Source organism: Archocentrus centrarchus, chromosome 16, assembly GCF_007364275.1.
Source record: "Archocentrus centrarchus isolate MPI-CPG fArcCen1 chromosome 16, fArcCen1, whole genome shotgun sequence".
Taxonomy (NCBI): Eukaryota; Metazoa; Chordata; class Actinopteri; order Cichliformes; family Cichlidae; genus Archocentrus; species Archocentrus centrarchus.
Window position 1 is genome coordinate 36,279,220 of NC_044361.1, and position 15,725 is coordinate 36,294,944.

The 15,725-nt window shown below is 42.9% G+C and overlaps 1 protein-coding gene across 3 annotated transcripts in view; it reads right to left on the reverse strand.

The window, feature by feature from the left end:
• enpp2 (ectonucleotide pyrophosphatase/phosphodiesterase 2) overlaps positions 1-15,138 on the reverse strand; it is a 31,270-nt gene extending 16,132 nt beyond the window's left edge. For all 3 annotated transcript variants that reach the window (XM_030750691.1, XM_030750690.1, XM_030750689.1), the window contains exons 1-10: positions 15,009-15,138; positions 14,120-14,225; positions 9,482-9,637; positions 7,547-7,672; positions 6,739-6,799; positions 6,528-6,625; positions 6,300-6,379; positions 5,777-5,896; positions 5,373-5,428; positions 34-99 (exon numbers count right to left, since the gene is read on the reverse strand). In XM_030750691.1, coding sequence (XP_030606551.1) covers positions 34-99; positions 5,373-5,428; positions 5,777-5,896; positions 6,300-6,379; positions 6,528-6,625; positions 6,739-6,799; positions 7,547-7,672; positions 9,482-9,637; positions 14,120-14,225; positions 15,009-15,026 — 887 coding nt within the window. In that variant the 5' untranslated portion in view covers positions 15,027-15,138. The remainder of the gene's footprint in view (positions 1-33; positions 100-5,372; positions 5,429-5,776; positions 5,897-6,299; positions 6,380-6,527; positions 6,626-6,738; positions 6,800-7,546; positions 7,673-9,481; positions 9,638-14,119; positions 14,226-15,008) is intronic.
• Between the last annotated feature and the right edge of the window lie 587 nt (positions 15,139-15,725).

Below are 15,725 nucleotides of genomic sequence, written 5' to 3' on the forward strand. Positions count from 1 at the left end.
GGAAGATGGAGCACAGTCAAACACTGAACCCACCTTTCTCCTTCAGGTAGGTGAAGCCACTGCAGCATGGTCAGTATCCTTCTCTCCAAAGGGATGGCACTGGAACACAAACGTACAAGAACCCTTAATAACTACATGTGGTGAAGTTAAACATAAAGAATCAGTCAAACATACGGACACCTCCACTTTTTTTACTTTTACTGTTTTTATACGAGCCAGCTCATCACCTGCAGTCTTCAGGGCGTTCCCACACATGCCGAGCGACTGTTTGTTTCGAGTTCATCCCAAACCATCTTGGCTGAGTTTAGGTCGAGTGCTAGATGCTAGATGATGCTTAACTGCATCACTCTGATTCAGTTAAGATTTGGCTCTTTGTCCTGTATAATTAAAGTCTCACTAAGCTCAAACCAGATGGGATTGTGTGCTGACAGTATAGATCTATAGGCTGCAGCACAGATCTCTGTCTACTTTTGGTCCAAGTAATTTTCTTCTTACAAGTAAGTGCTCCAGTACTGGTTTATTTGCAGCAGGCTAACAATGGTGAGATGTGCCTCTGTGTTTGACCTCTTGGAAGAACTGATCTACTCTGAGCTGTGGTTAATGTTGATTTCCAAACTCAAATCAAGTCCTCTGAAGTACAAGGAGTTTTTATCCTCAGGAGAGCTAGTTTCATGACAGCATTCATATATGGACTACCACAGTATCTGAGTACAGCTACTCTACAAGCTACTCTATCAATATACCAGTGTGTTTCTCTTTTCACTCCAGGTGTGTGTAAATTAACCTTTGTCTTCTCTCTCCTGCAGCTTCTAGTTTGTCCTTGATCTCTGTATGCTACTCTTTCCTCTCTCCAGATGACTGGCCCTTTCTGTCAGAGGTTTCTTCCTCTTGAAAGGAAGTTCTTCCTTCCCACCATCCCCAAGTGCTGCTCATAAGGGATTGTCTGACTGATGGGGTTCTCTCTTTAAGCCTAGAAAACTAAAGTGAAATGTTTGAGAACCACTTCTCATTTACAAACCTGACCTGGCATTTTGTTACACTACCACTCTCACTTTCACGTGGGTGAAGCTCACCTGACATTAGCATTGTAGGCTCTTTACAATATGAAGTGCCTTGAGGTGACTATTGCTGTAAATTGGAGCCGTCATGTGAAGCTGGTTAAGATAGTTAAGACAGACCTTCTGAAGTCATCATAGGTGGATAACCTGACCCTATATTTTGGAGACAGGCAAAACTGAGCTCTGAGACCCGAGCTCCTGTTTGCGATGCATTTTTAATTTCTCCTAGATATCTGTGATTAGATGGACCTGATATGTACATAAACCAAGCTTCCTCTTTGAAAAGGCAGTTGTACTTTGTTACATGGTTGTTACATACTTTTATGGAAAAAGAAAGTCCTCAGATGTGGACAATGGGATTATTTTAAAGCATAACACAGCAAAAAAACATGACTTAACAAAGTATAAAACACTATTGAGCAGAATGAAGTATAAGGCGCAGCAAAGCCAAAATGTAATGTCCCCATATGTGGACGCGGGGTCTCAGGAGGTTAAGTGTCAGAGAGCATCATAATGTGTAATGCTGCCTGTATGTGATGAGGCCACCAACCAAGTTGCTGGCTGTCATGCAGTCCACAGCTGTCAGCTATCAAGTCTAAGACCGAAGCCCTGATATATGACACATAATGGGAGTGGGTATGACTGTGGGGGAACAAGATCCTGTGGTTACACAGTTGTAATACTTGACAGCAGGCATTTCTCTCTGCCTGCTACCTTCCTGTATTTTTGTCAGTGTTAACACTTTCAATTCAATCCCTCCCACCTCCCACTGGGTTTTTAGTACACTCCCACTCTTTTTTTCCTTCCCCTTCCTGTGCCCGTGGTTAGTTTGGGGACCTCCCAAAAAGCCAAAGCCAACACAGATTTTCAAACAGGCAGTCAGTCAAACAATCCCTGGTCCCATTACTATGCCAGAGTGGTACTGCTATATCATCAAACTATGTAATATGCTGTATAAAAAAGGCTTTCTCAAGCACACAGAAATGCCATATGTGTTGCTTTCTCACACACCTGTGTCAGTGCCAAATGCAAGAAAAGCAATGTAAGCTAATCTCTGGCCCCCACAGTCCTGCAGAGTGGCATGTCTGCGACCCTGCTTCACAGAGGAGTCCTGCACAGTGTAAACAAGCCCATTTGCACAAATTGCTATGAAAACAGCGATCTCTCTGCAGGGATGTAGCCCTGCCCTGTAACAGCACTCTCTGCAGATCAATGTGGGCTCCTTTGAGTTTCACACAGGTCTAATGCAGCAGCCTGAGGGAGCATGAACAGACATATTCTGAAGTCTTGGACAACTCTGAGGTAATTTACACACATTAACACTAAGCGTGTTTATTTAAACTCTGCAGACTTTACACTCTGATTGGTCAGGTATGGACAACGTGATACAAGCTCAGGTGGCTCTACATCAGCTCTCAGTCCTTTTTCAAGCAGCTCACACTAGTTTCACATCATTTGTTATATCCACAGGTGGAAATGACACACTAGATGGATGAACTGCATGTAGCTGTCACAGGTTACTCACACACTTGAACTTAAGTGTTGGTCCTTTCTGAACTGAAGCTGACCCAAACATATACACTTACTGTAAAGGGTAAAACATTCAAACGTAACTATGAACTCAGACACACACCCACTCTAACTGTGCAACACCCACATCTCTGTGCATTATACTATTCATACTGAACAATATCTATCACTCCTATATTGGGTAATATCCAATATTCATTCACTAGCGCAATACTCACATCCTCATTATTATATGTAGACACTTATTTTATTTTTTTACAATGTATATATTTTTATAGATTGTCTTATTTTCTGTATATTTTTAGATTATATTAGATTATTATATTTTTATTTTAGAAAGTTTGACTTTCTATTGCATGGCACTGAACAGGAGTGGCCCTCCAATCTCATTGTACATCCTGTATAATGACAATAAAGGCATTCTATTCTATTCTATTCTGACCTTCACTTTTGCAGCAGTGAATGACTAGCAGACATGTTTTCTCTAATTATGGTAAATGGACTGGCACCTTCCTATTCAATTTAAGCACTCAAACCACTTTCTTACTGCAAGTCTTCCTTCAGTCTCACATACACACACAGCACTTTTACTATTTACCAAAGCACTTTTTTCCAGTCTAACATTCACACTCACACAGACCTTCTGATTCGACGATGGCCTGCTCTACCACCTGAGCCACAGCCACCCCTAATTATGGCTTCCAAACATACTTACAGACGTCACCGTCTTACTGGTGAAAGCTACAGTTGTAGTACACGCTGGAACATCCCATCACTGAAAATGACGTGATTTGAAAACAGTTACATATTCTTCATTAATATTGGCTAAAAGGGTGTTGCAATCATAAAGTCACTGGAACGTGGCTGAGACCATAAACTCAAGAAAGAGTTTCGTATGGTCACAGATCAGGAGGGCTCCTACTGGCCAATAGAAAGAAAGCAGGTAAAACACTTCCTGAAGACGTCATGGTACCCCACACATTAATTTGACCATTACGTGATGCCCGGGGTGGGACTGTGAGTACAGGTAGTCACAAATTGTCCAAAGAAAGTGGAATTGGGAGGAGAAGAACACCAGGATATGTGGCCTCATCACATACAGGGACTTTCCAACAGGCCAGCGGACAACTGCTTTCCAAACATTTCCTGCCAATGTGGTGGAAACCACAACAAAAAAATCAGATTTTTAAGAAAACTGTGCACACAGTGTCCAAGAAATCCCAAGAACTGTAATGAATAACTCTGGACCTTAAAGTAAAATATTAAAGGAAAAGAACACATGTTACAAAACTCCATTTTCCTTTCCAGATTAGCAAGGTGACGAGTTCTGTCCCATCTAAAGGTGACAATACTGCATTTTACAGTTTAAATGATGGAACTGCCTGCAGGAAAAACAGCGCTTTAATCATGACATGAGGACATTTAATGAAGACAGACCTACAAATGCACACAAAATGACATGTCAGTGTTTCAGTTTTTAGTGATACAGAGTTTTAGTGTTTATGAGAGCTGGAGTTGCTTTAGCACCTTAGACAAATGGGGGCTTTAGGGGTTCTAGTAGTATCTCTCCATTCAGAATGTTTGGGGTTTTCTTTGGGTCTAAAATGGTAAATGGACTAGTTCTTATATAGTGCTTTCCTACTCTAACTGAGCCCTCAAAGCGCTTATACAACACGTTTACATTCACCCATTCACATCCAGCTAAATGCTTACTGTCTAACATGCACACACATTCACACTCCAAAACTTGCATCAGAGAACAACTTGGGGTTCAGTATCTTGCCCGAGGATGCTTTGGCATGCAGCAGCCACAAATCCGATTAGCGGGTGACCTGATCTACCTCCTGAGCTACAGCCACCTCGGAAAATAAGATAATTAACAAAATGCATGTGTAAAAATTACTCCAATGCCCATCAGTAATTAATTAATTAGGATCCTCATGTACATTGTATATAGTGTTATTATTAGTATTATTAAGGTTAATCTTGTTTGTTGATTATATATATATATATATATATATATATATATATATATATATATATTCTCATTAGTGTAAATTATTATATTTATATTTATAATAACTGCGGCTGCTGTTACACCCAAATTTCCCCTCTGTGGGACAATAAAGAATGTTTCTTCTTCTTCTTCCTTTTTCCAGCAACTGCAGTTCTCTACAGGATTAAGCTCTGTGTGCATTTCTTTTTAAAATCAGACCACCAGTAACATATTAGCTCCTATGGCTTCTATACCATCATAATTCACAGGTTAGTGCCTGTAATGTGACCTTGAGCACAGTTTGGGTGAAGACCCATTTGGTGATCATTATGTGAAAGTTTCACTAAATCTTTACTAATACTGTAGGAGCAGTAGCAATTCTTGAGACAATGGAGACGTGCCTGCAAAATAAATAAATAAATCTGATGTTGATGTTGACCTTGAGCACAATTTGGGTGAAGACAAATCATTGTAAATAAGTCTGACTAAATGATGATTAATACTGTAGGAGGAGTTGCCATTCTTGTGACTTGTAGACAGAAGGACAGACGAGCACTGGATGTCTCAACAAGGCCAAAGCTCATTGGTCCTTCAGTCAGATGAGCTAACAGTGTACAGATCAAGTATTAAACATAAGCTGTAAAATTACTAAAACAAAGTCAGCTGGTATTTTTTCACATGGATCAACAAATCTCGACATTCCACCCACAGCTTTCATCAGCCAACAATTTCATGGTGATGTTAGAGTGCGTGTGTGTGTGTGTGTGTGTGTGTGTGCGCGGACTTACATTGGCCAGAAGAAGGTGGCAGCCTTCACTCCTTGTCTGAGCGCTGTGATCCAGATCTAGACAAACAGTAAGGTCTCATTATTTTATCAACATAGTTTATTAGGAGAGAACAGTAACATGAGTGTGAGGAAACCAAGGTCATGGTGTGTAGTACACTGTAGTATGCACATAAAGCTATCCCATTGTGTGGGGACACACCTGCTTCTATGTACCCTGTACAGCAGGCTGCTGGTATTTTGTAATATGCTGCCAGTGCTGTGTTAGTTATGGACACAGCTGAATCACAGTGTTTTAAATGTTTGTTTTTAGTAAATCCATAACTGAACTCACAGCAATTCAAAACCAGCTTCAGTTCTAATGGTTTGACAGACGTGAGTCCCCCCCCCACCATGACCAGTACTTACTGGTTGTCCACCCCACCAGCGGTGATTGAGCTTTTCTCGGCCTCTCAGGGTGAAGGTTGCATCAAACCCTGGGTCGTACATGGAGTTTCCAACGATGCCGTGAGACTCTGGGAAAAGCCCCTTAGACAGCATCAAAATGATTATGTTTCAGTTCATCTTTGTTCTTTTACCACTCTGCTCATGCTGCCTTCGTTTCAGATTTCAGCAATGATATGACATCACAGAGAGCACAAAAACAAACATTAAACACCTCATATACAGGTTGGTCTCTATAGTTTGACATCTATAGAAAAATGAAATATCCATAAAAATAGAACTTGAATGTAGCGTGTGAAACAGGCTAGGTTAATCAATAATAATCTGTATGTGAGAGCCTTCCCAGTGATTGTATAAAACACCAGAAGCATCCCAGAGCAGCTGAATCTGTGAAATTATCAGCGAAGTGAGAGAGCAGACACATTTCTATTATAAGAGCCCAGTGACGGTGGCAGCAACACAGCATAAAGGGTGCCCCATGACTTACTGTAGCCAGTGAGTAGAGGTTGGGGAAGGTTTTTGTGGGATAAACAGGTCTCATGTAGGGCGCATGGGTTCCACATGTTCCTCAAAAGAACACAGCAAAGCAAACTCTTAGATTACTGCAGAAGCACACACGAACAGCCTGTTACAGCCTTCATCGCTGTCACCTTCACGTCTAACAGGGAACCGTTCATTTCTCATGTTTGGAACCAAACTCTCACTTCTTACTTACTGAGTTTCTCAATGTGGGGTATGACAGTGTTCCCTCTCTTCATGTAAGAAGCTCTAAATCCATCGACTGACAGCATGATGAGTGGCGGACGCACAAACCTGCACGAGTCACGAGAGGGTTGAAAAATGCACAAAATCTTTAAATCAGACTTGGTCAGCCAAGTTCAGCTTTCTCACCCTCTGCTTTTTTACGGCTAGAAATTTAAACATACCCAGCAGGACATTCAGGAGTCCTGATCTCCTCACATTCTTCCTGCAGCCATGAAGTGTCTCCTGAGGGATGAGAGGCAGTGAGAGACTTAAGATGATGTTTTGTTATGCTGGCTTGGAAATGTGGGGATCAATGATTGGTTGCAATATTTCCTCACAAGTTGTATGATTCTTACTTGTACTTCTACATGAATATTTCCACTGTATACTACTACTCCAGTACATCTTAGAGCACTAAAATTTCAGAGTTAAAAAGACTTAAGAGTTAGTTAACTGTCTCTTGTTGTAGTTACTCTTGTAATACTTACAAGGTATTTACATCATATTACACTCTTGTGTGTACAGGAATATTACTACATAATCCACCCATACTACATCAGTTGATATCAATGCATCATGTATAATATCACTATAAGGCAACCATGTGCAAAACATATGGCAATCATGATGTTTACATTTGAGCAATACTGCTGAGCAGTAGGTATGGCTTTAATATTGCTCAATGATGAGTACTACTTATGGCCATGAGTCATCCCTGACCAACATGCTAGACAATGCTCAGCCAGTCAGAAGTTGGCTTCACAGGCTAATCAATAAGTCTGCAGGCATGGGAAAGATGCTGCATATAATTAGCATATTAATGCTGTCATTAAAAATAGCCTTTTTTTCATCTCTGGCTACTCGCAGAGGTGAAGTCAGTCCTCTGTTTCCATACAATTAGTCCCAGACATAGCTGGACTAATAAATAATCACCAAACTTCTCTGAACATTTAAAGATGGGACAGATAGGTCCCTTTAAGTTTCGCAGACCTTTGCACAGCTTCTTGTAGTTGGTACAACAGTCTCCTCTGGCCAGACAGTCATCAGAGCAGTGACAGGCGTGTTGTTCATTTCGAGTCTCCCCACATCGATCCTTACTGCACTCATAGCCCCCCTCTGTATGCAAGAAGAACACAGGAAAAAACACGTTCATACAGGAACCAAAGAAGGTTTAAAGCAGCAAAGCTTTCTACGCACACAGGTTAATGCTGAAACCGCGAGCAAGAAATGAAAGCTGAGATATTAATGTGACAGTGGTTTGGCTGCAGACTGAGCGGGAAGCAGCACAGGAGCAACAATGGCGATGCGGTCGGTGTTTTGAACATTCCTCAATATGAAAAACATTCAAGCAAGGATTTGAGTCAGGAAAATGACCCGGGCGCAACCATAAAAACAAGTATATCATCGCTTTTAGGCACTGGGGGTTACTGGTGGCGAGGCAGTGGTGAGCCAAAGACCACCAGGCTGAAGGAGTGCACATAAAATCAGACCACCAGCACTGGAAGCAGTGAGGGGGAAATGTTGACAGAGAGAGAGAGAGGGAGAGGGAGAGAGAGGGAGAGGGAGAGGGAGAGGGAGAGAGAGAGGGAGAGGGAGAGGGAGAGGGAGAGAGAGGGAGAGAGAGAGAGAGGAGAGGAGAGGGAGAGAGAGGGAGAGAGAGAGAGAGGGAGAGAGAGAGAGAGAAGAGAGGAGAGGGAGAGAGAGGGAGAGGGAGAGGGGAGAGAGGGAGAGAGAGAGGGAGAGACAGACAGAGTGAGGGAGAGAGACAGAGGGAGAGAGAGAGAGAGGGAACAGCTCCATCAAAAAGTCAGAAACCTGTTCAGACTCAGATCCTCGTCATTAAGTCTGTGACTCATTTCAGTGGTGCAGTCTGCCTTCTAATAACTATATCAAATGGGTATTTGATTTGTAGGCCTTGCATCAAGCTTTGATTAAAGCATGCAGTCCTCATATAAAAACATTTTAGCCCTCTGCATAATTCATAAAGTAATGAGTAATGCAGAAAACTATAATAGAGTCTAACATACAGCATTTACCTTTGAAACATGCTTCAGTTCATTAAATGTGGAAAAGCTTTGTTTGCTTGTAGTTAGTGTAAAAATCTGAATATGAAGCAAACTGAGCACAAACAACTATTTACTGCTGTGACATTAATATCAAATCTCTCCGAGCACTGTTTGTATGTGTTTGTGTGTGTTTGTATGTGTTTGTGTGTATGTATATTACATCTTTGAGTAACAAGCCATCACTGATTTTTGTCTTTGTATTGTCACAAAAATGATGGCATCATGTTTATATGGTGAGGTAGTAAAAATCAATAAAATCCTTTTGGTTTCAAGCACTGAATCGAAACTGCTCTGCAGGTCCTGCAAACACGGACTCAAACAGGCTGACCTACTCACTTACAAACAGAACCGCTGGAGTCACACAAACACGAGAAGGAAGGCGTATTATGTGCTGGAACAAAATTCTTGACCACCTGATGGATATTAAAATCAGATCTCTGAGGATTTCCTCCAGCTTAATGAGTAAACTGTTTTACTTGGCCTGTCCACCCTGACCCGCAGGAGTACACGCAGCCTCAAGTCTGAGGAAATCTCTCTACAGTCAAACAGTGTTACTTTAATCTTAGAAATAGCCTAGCTATATGTTTTAGGGGGGAAAATGATCTTTTTATAGCTTTTAATGACTGTTTTTGACGTGTCATTTAGAGTGTTTGAATGCAAAGACTTATGGAAACAACTATAAGCCAAAAAAAATCACCTTTTCTGATAAGACGGGGGGTAAGTGTAACAGTGATGATTACTGAGGCCTGACGTTATACTTTTTCATTACTTAGATACTGAACAGGACACAAATTAGGACCAACACATTGTTAGGGGTGTCTACAGTCCAGTTTTGTTTAGCAGGAATGAGATGTCGTACCCGTGCGGAGGCAGAGCTGGTCAAAGTCTGAGCAGCAGCCGTTGTAGGTTTTACACAGGTTGTCGCAGCGACAGTTTGGTGGCTCCAATTCAACCAGTTCAAAACACCGATTTCTGCAGGAGCTGGAGGTCGGCACGTAGGGAGACGCAGAGCGAGCTGGGGATGGAAGAAACAGAGGTTCTAATGGCTCTTTAGAAAAAGAAGAAAATCATCACTGTTAATATTCCAAAATGAAGGTTAAAAAGCTCCTAAACTACACAAATGTGCACACCAACACTGCCGGACTGGCACAGATGTGATAACCACAACCATGTGACTGTGAAGGATTAGCGGTTCATCTGAGGGCTGAATACGGCTACATAAACATATCGTCAGTCACGTGCAGTTTATTCTTCACTCCCATGGGTGTTTGCCTGAGAAAGACCTGGTTGGTCAAAACATGGCTCAGTTATAGCACCCAGTGGTGCCCACAGATGTCACACCTGATTAACTCCACACAGCTGGAGGGACACTCACAATGAAACTGAATGAAAAGCTGCACTGTTCACACGTCTTTGAAAGGAAAGAATAACTCATCAGAACTTTGGCAAACTCAGCAGTTCCTCAACTTTAATTCTTCTCCCGGGACCCCAAATTATGCTCATGTTGTCTCACTATGGGGGCACTCAGTGCCTCGAGCACAGTCGTGTTTTTGTCTGCTTAGTATCCAAAGGAACGTGACCAGTTTGGGCTCCTCAGAAACCCCTCTGGCCTAAATGAAGACATCCTGAAGATCTGAGTGTGAGACAGAGTGAACCTGTTGCTAAACTTCTAACAACACGGCCCTTGTGTGCTCACTTGTGAAAAAAACATCCTTCCTCAGAAAAAGTGCCCCAGGATGCCAACAGAAGCTTTTCAGCCCATGGATGCATGTGTGTGTGTGTGTGTGTGTGTGTTTGCAGCTACATGTGACTGTGCATATGTACTTTAGGGGAACGAGCTGAGGCGCTGCACTTTATTTATGGTCTCCTGCCAGTTGGCACATCAGTGTGCGCATGGAGCGTAGTAAACCCTGAATACCGCTTTTGCTACTCTGCAGCAGTGGTAGTGAACTGCAGGTCAAAGGTCAAAGTCTTTTTTTTGTCTTATAGTGTTAACATGGCTTTGTGAGTTTGATTTGTAGTTTAAAATTAACACCAAAATCCGTGATGAGAGCTAGTCCTAATGCTGTGTCAGCTCTCCCTTCATATGTCCGGACTTCACTTCGGCACTGAGGGTACACCCTCCCACCCCCCGGACACTTGTCCCAAACGGAGCCCTGCACCACAGGCTTCCAGCTCTGCAGCAGCTCTGCATGGTTGTCAGTACGGGTGTGCAAATGAAGCGGTATGCAGCAGTTAGCGCTGGTGAGTTCAACGACCATTTTGGGGATTTTGCCGCTATTGAAAAGGACATGTTGCTGTTTGACCCTGATGAGGCGTCACCTCACCTGCAGCTACACCTGCGCCTGACTGAGCTTCACTGTGACGGTCGACACCTGCTGCAGGTCTCTCGTCCCTGCAGCAGTCAGCACCGCTCCCAGAAATACAAGTGTCTCCACTACTGTTACTAGCACCCTGCAATATACTTCATTTTAAATAGCTTGTTGGGGATGTTTATTTCTATGGAATTAGTATTTACAGTAATCACTTCTAGTATCATTTATTAATAACTATAGCGGTCACATACACTGGATTAATGAACACTGTATGCTTCAGGTAAGCAGTTCAAGGTTGAGGCCTGTTATATTTACTCTCAAGGCCTCAAATTCACCTATGCACACATTTTAGTTCACATGACATTGTATCACCTCATATTATGCTTTATTTTACTTTATGACTGTGTGCCCCTGGAGACTAACCTGTGTTTGGATAATATGAATTATTATGGGGATAAAACTAATTAAGTGGGTTCTGTCTAAAAGGCTTTTTAATTGGAGGAGGATCTATTATTTAGTATGCCTGTCACAAAGCATGGGGTGTATTTTTAGCACACTGAAGGAAACAGCTTAAGAAGTCAGTGATCAGGTTTACAGGGGATGACACTTTATGCAAATTGAGAGGGGTCAAAGGTAAGTAGGCAGAGTTAGCATCCACAGTTTATATAATGAAGCTGCTGCTCTTTGTCTCTTCCTGTCTCTGTTTCTCTTTTCATTTCTTTTCTTCTTCTTTTCTTGAACAGAGCACAAAATATGTAAGAAAACTGTTTGAGTTAAAAGTGGAGACAAACTTGTCTCACCATCTGAGGCAAAAATGCAGCACTGTGTACAGCAGGTCATCGCCTGAACTAAGCTTCTACGCAGAGCCTGTATTTGTACCTGTGTCAGCGCCGACTGATCGAGATCATAAACTCCTCAGGAAAGTGTTTGCAGGGGTCAAATCAGAAAGCACTTTTCCCGTAGACTTGTGTGAGAACAAGACCCACAGCTATCGCCATCTGGTGGCCTTCAGAGAGAATGCATGTTTTAAAGCACTTCTGCATTGGCTTCATTTTTCCGACCAGGACTCTGTGTCCAATGTTTTATGCTGTCTATGGATTTACCACAGAGGTATGCACTGTACGAGCACGAGAGGAGCCAGTGATGTGAGACCCAAAAGCAAACAAATGACTCCACTGAGGCTCACGGGGTATGCGGTTACATGATGGTAAAGGAGGGCTTTAAGCAGCTCGTTCAAAAGCTTGAGACAAGTCACAACATCCCAAGTATAAAATATTTCAGTTTTACTGTATGACAATACTGCGTGTGCTCCTGAAGAGGTACAAGGTTTTGTTACTTTAGCTGAAGTATATTTTCCATAATTTCCACCACCTAGGCTACCATAATATCATAAATATCATCATCACAAATTTCCTTGAAATATTGTGATATGATGTTGAGGCTATATTGCCCACCCTTAGTTTACACTGGAGAATAATGTATTCAGAGCTGATGGAAAAGCTGAAGCTGCAGTTTCTTCCACACATGAATGTGTGTGAACAAACGCATTTTTAATTTCTCCCTTTGCACAAAACATCACCAACACACACGCAGAAATTCCAGAGAAGGCTGCAGCTGTCGCAGGCTGCTGTGACCGCCTCCAGCACAGTGCAGCTGAACTCAGGGTTTGAGACTCTGGGACAGAAAATGAGCTCTAAAGCTCTCCTAATATTGACTCAAGGCAGAGCAGCACAAACACGCTCCCTCACACGGGCCGCTCAATCACGACCTCACAGGGTCACGGCGATCGCTGTAACAGCCGCCGACACACGCTCGCTTCGCTCATTTCATATGCACCGGCAGACACTGCATATAGAAAACAACCCAGGAAATAAACGGAGCACAAGAAACTCCAGTGAAGCTGCTGCTGCAGCTCTGCCTCTAACTGCTTGTTGTTCTGGTTTTGGAGGAGCACTCATTGGGGCTCTCGTTCCTGCTGATGGCTGAAAGCTCGCATAGGCTTCCAGATTTACTGTGCTCTAAAAAAAAGTCCTCAAAAGTTCTTTTTGCTGGTGTCTTGGACCTGGAGCATAACTTTAGGTATGTCCTACCTACACTTGGCCAAAACATATTCAAGCATATCCAAAATACACTTCACATTCCCCGTGCTGAGCCACTCTGGCAGCTAAATTAAAGCATTTAATGCTGCTTCTTGTGTTTGCATTGCTGGACTTGTGTAAAACGTGGTTGTTGCACATGAGCTTGATGCGCCCAAAGTACACGCTGCAGTTCTTCTCGTTCTCTGTACACCAGAAAACCAGAGAAATTTAATGGAGTCATTAATAATAAAGGAATCTTGTATTGGACAAACTGTGAAAAAAAAGTCCTGAAATTGCTCATTTTATCAAAACACCTTTGAAAACCTCTTCAATATGCATGAGTGCATTTTTATTTGATAAATAAACAAAACGATTGTTGATCTGTTTGTTCTTTGAGTTGCTGTTTATCATTGTGGCAGCACTGCAATGATGCAGCGATTACTAAAGTACTATCACACATAAAGTTATCAGGTAAAACCAGAGACTCTATCCTAACCACCCTAACACCCCCACTGCTTCTGCAGTTAACATCAGCCCTTTGGTTTTACTGACACCAGAAGTGACCATGTTTAAGTTATCTCAGTTACAGACAGCAGACCTCATTGATAATGACACTGGATAATAATCCCTTATATGTCATCTCAGGCACAGAAGCCCTGATGTTTAAACCTTCTGTGTGTGTGAAGTGGCCAATCTGAACAAAGCGGGCTCAAAGAGAGGGGGAAGAGTTGCTACAGCAGCATGTTTCAAAATTGAGGCGTTGCATTGAGGCTCAAGATGAGATAAATAAGGATTGTTTTGAACTCCAACAATAAGTATTTTGGATAAAATGTGGAGCTGGAAATAGCAGAATGTGTCCCCTTTAAACATTAAAATAAGCTGCATAGTAAAAAAAAAAAATCCCAGTAATCATCCTGTGATGAACTGTATGTGTAACCTGAGAAAATAAAGCTTATACCCACATGCATATCTTATTTGGTAATATTACTGACATACAGAGTCCACAAGGACGTCAGAGTCCAGTGTTAGTTACATAGTCTTTCTTTTCAAGGTCGCCTCTGCTGAGCAGATGCCTGCCCGGCGCCCCCGCAGCAGCGTACTCACCCTCTGTCCTGGCTGATGTCCCATCTTCTCCTGAGCGTTTGGGCCGGTCATACACAAAACCCCAACACACATCAGCGGCACACAGGACCGACAGGATCCACACAAACTGAGGAAACAAAGTGCCTGACATCAGGACACACATGTGCATGCTGCATCCTGCAGTGCTTCTCAGGCTGGACTTCAGAAACGAAAAGTTAAATCAACTATTAACTAACTGTAACAATCAAAAATAGTGGAAGTTTAATTGTACAGATACACCCCACCCCACACACACACACACACACACACACACACACACACACACACACACACACACACACACACACACACACACACACACACACACACACAGGGTCACGAGGTTTATTCATTAGAGAAAACACTTTGTGCAGAGGAACTGCAGCCTGTCAGATTATTGACTTTAAGCAGTGCTGTTTCCTCCTGTTCCTGCTTCAGAGCCTTTTCTCCCTATGAAACTCCACAGAGCCCTGCACTGGCTGCTCCAGGAGGCTTCACACTTTCACAAGTTTGTGATGCATGAAAACTTTACATCTGGACACTGGCAGCAGAGAACTTGCTCTATTTGCTCTTGTGTAAAACAAATTGCAGGTCCTTCCCGTGACCTGCCAACACCACAGGGGTGCTTGGCTCAAAGGGAAAAGGGACCACCCGCACCGGCGTGTTTGACAAATCTGCAAATGACAGAAGCATCCACAATTGTTCTGCAAATGTTCATCAGCGGGAGGACAGGACAAAGAGCGCGGGGAAGGGTGGGGGGTGCAGAGGATACACGCAGAAAAAGGTAAACTACCAAGAGACACGCGGTCAAATGCGTCACCGCACGCGTGATTTTTCTGAAGTGAGCTGCAGCTAAAACTCTCACTCTTACCGGTTTGCGCAGCAGCATGTTCCTCTGTCAGGCCGAGCGTGTTCCCGCGGTGGAGCTCCGTGAGGGAGTGATGCTGACCGAGGACCACCAGAGAGGAGGACCGTTGAAGAGGAACAGGAGGGAGGGAGGGGGAGGTGACTGACAGGAGCGGACAGGAGTCTTATTGGTGTTGCGGTGGAGGAGGTGCTCCTGCTCCAGCCCGTCTTTACGTCACACGCTGGGCTGACGGACGCGCAGCGCGTATCCGGAGGTTCAGTCATCTCCACATGAACGAAGCTGTGATTAACAAGGTCAAATCAGGGGTGAGGGTACGTGTTTACTGCCAGGACAGTGAGATACACTGAAACGATGATTTCTGTTCTTTAGTTTTCAGTGAGCAGTGATTTTTTTATCAATATTCATCAGTAATCTAAGAAAAGGCTCAGTGGAGCAGCTGGCACTGATCTACAGCCCAAATAAGGCTTCTGTAGTTTAACCTTTCCGGTGATGGGCCACTAGCTTTCATGATATGCTGCAATTTTCAGATGATCAGTCCTCCTAAAATATTTATCTGCTTTGGATGAAATTGGGCTGACAGGTATGAAATGGTTACATTTCACATTATTACATTATTTGACCATTTGGCCTCAATGCTGACTTTCCTGGTAGCAGCAACCCTGTAATGCTGTAAACTTACATGTTCTTAATAAAGCATACCAAATGATCTCACTAGTATTT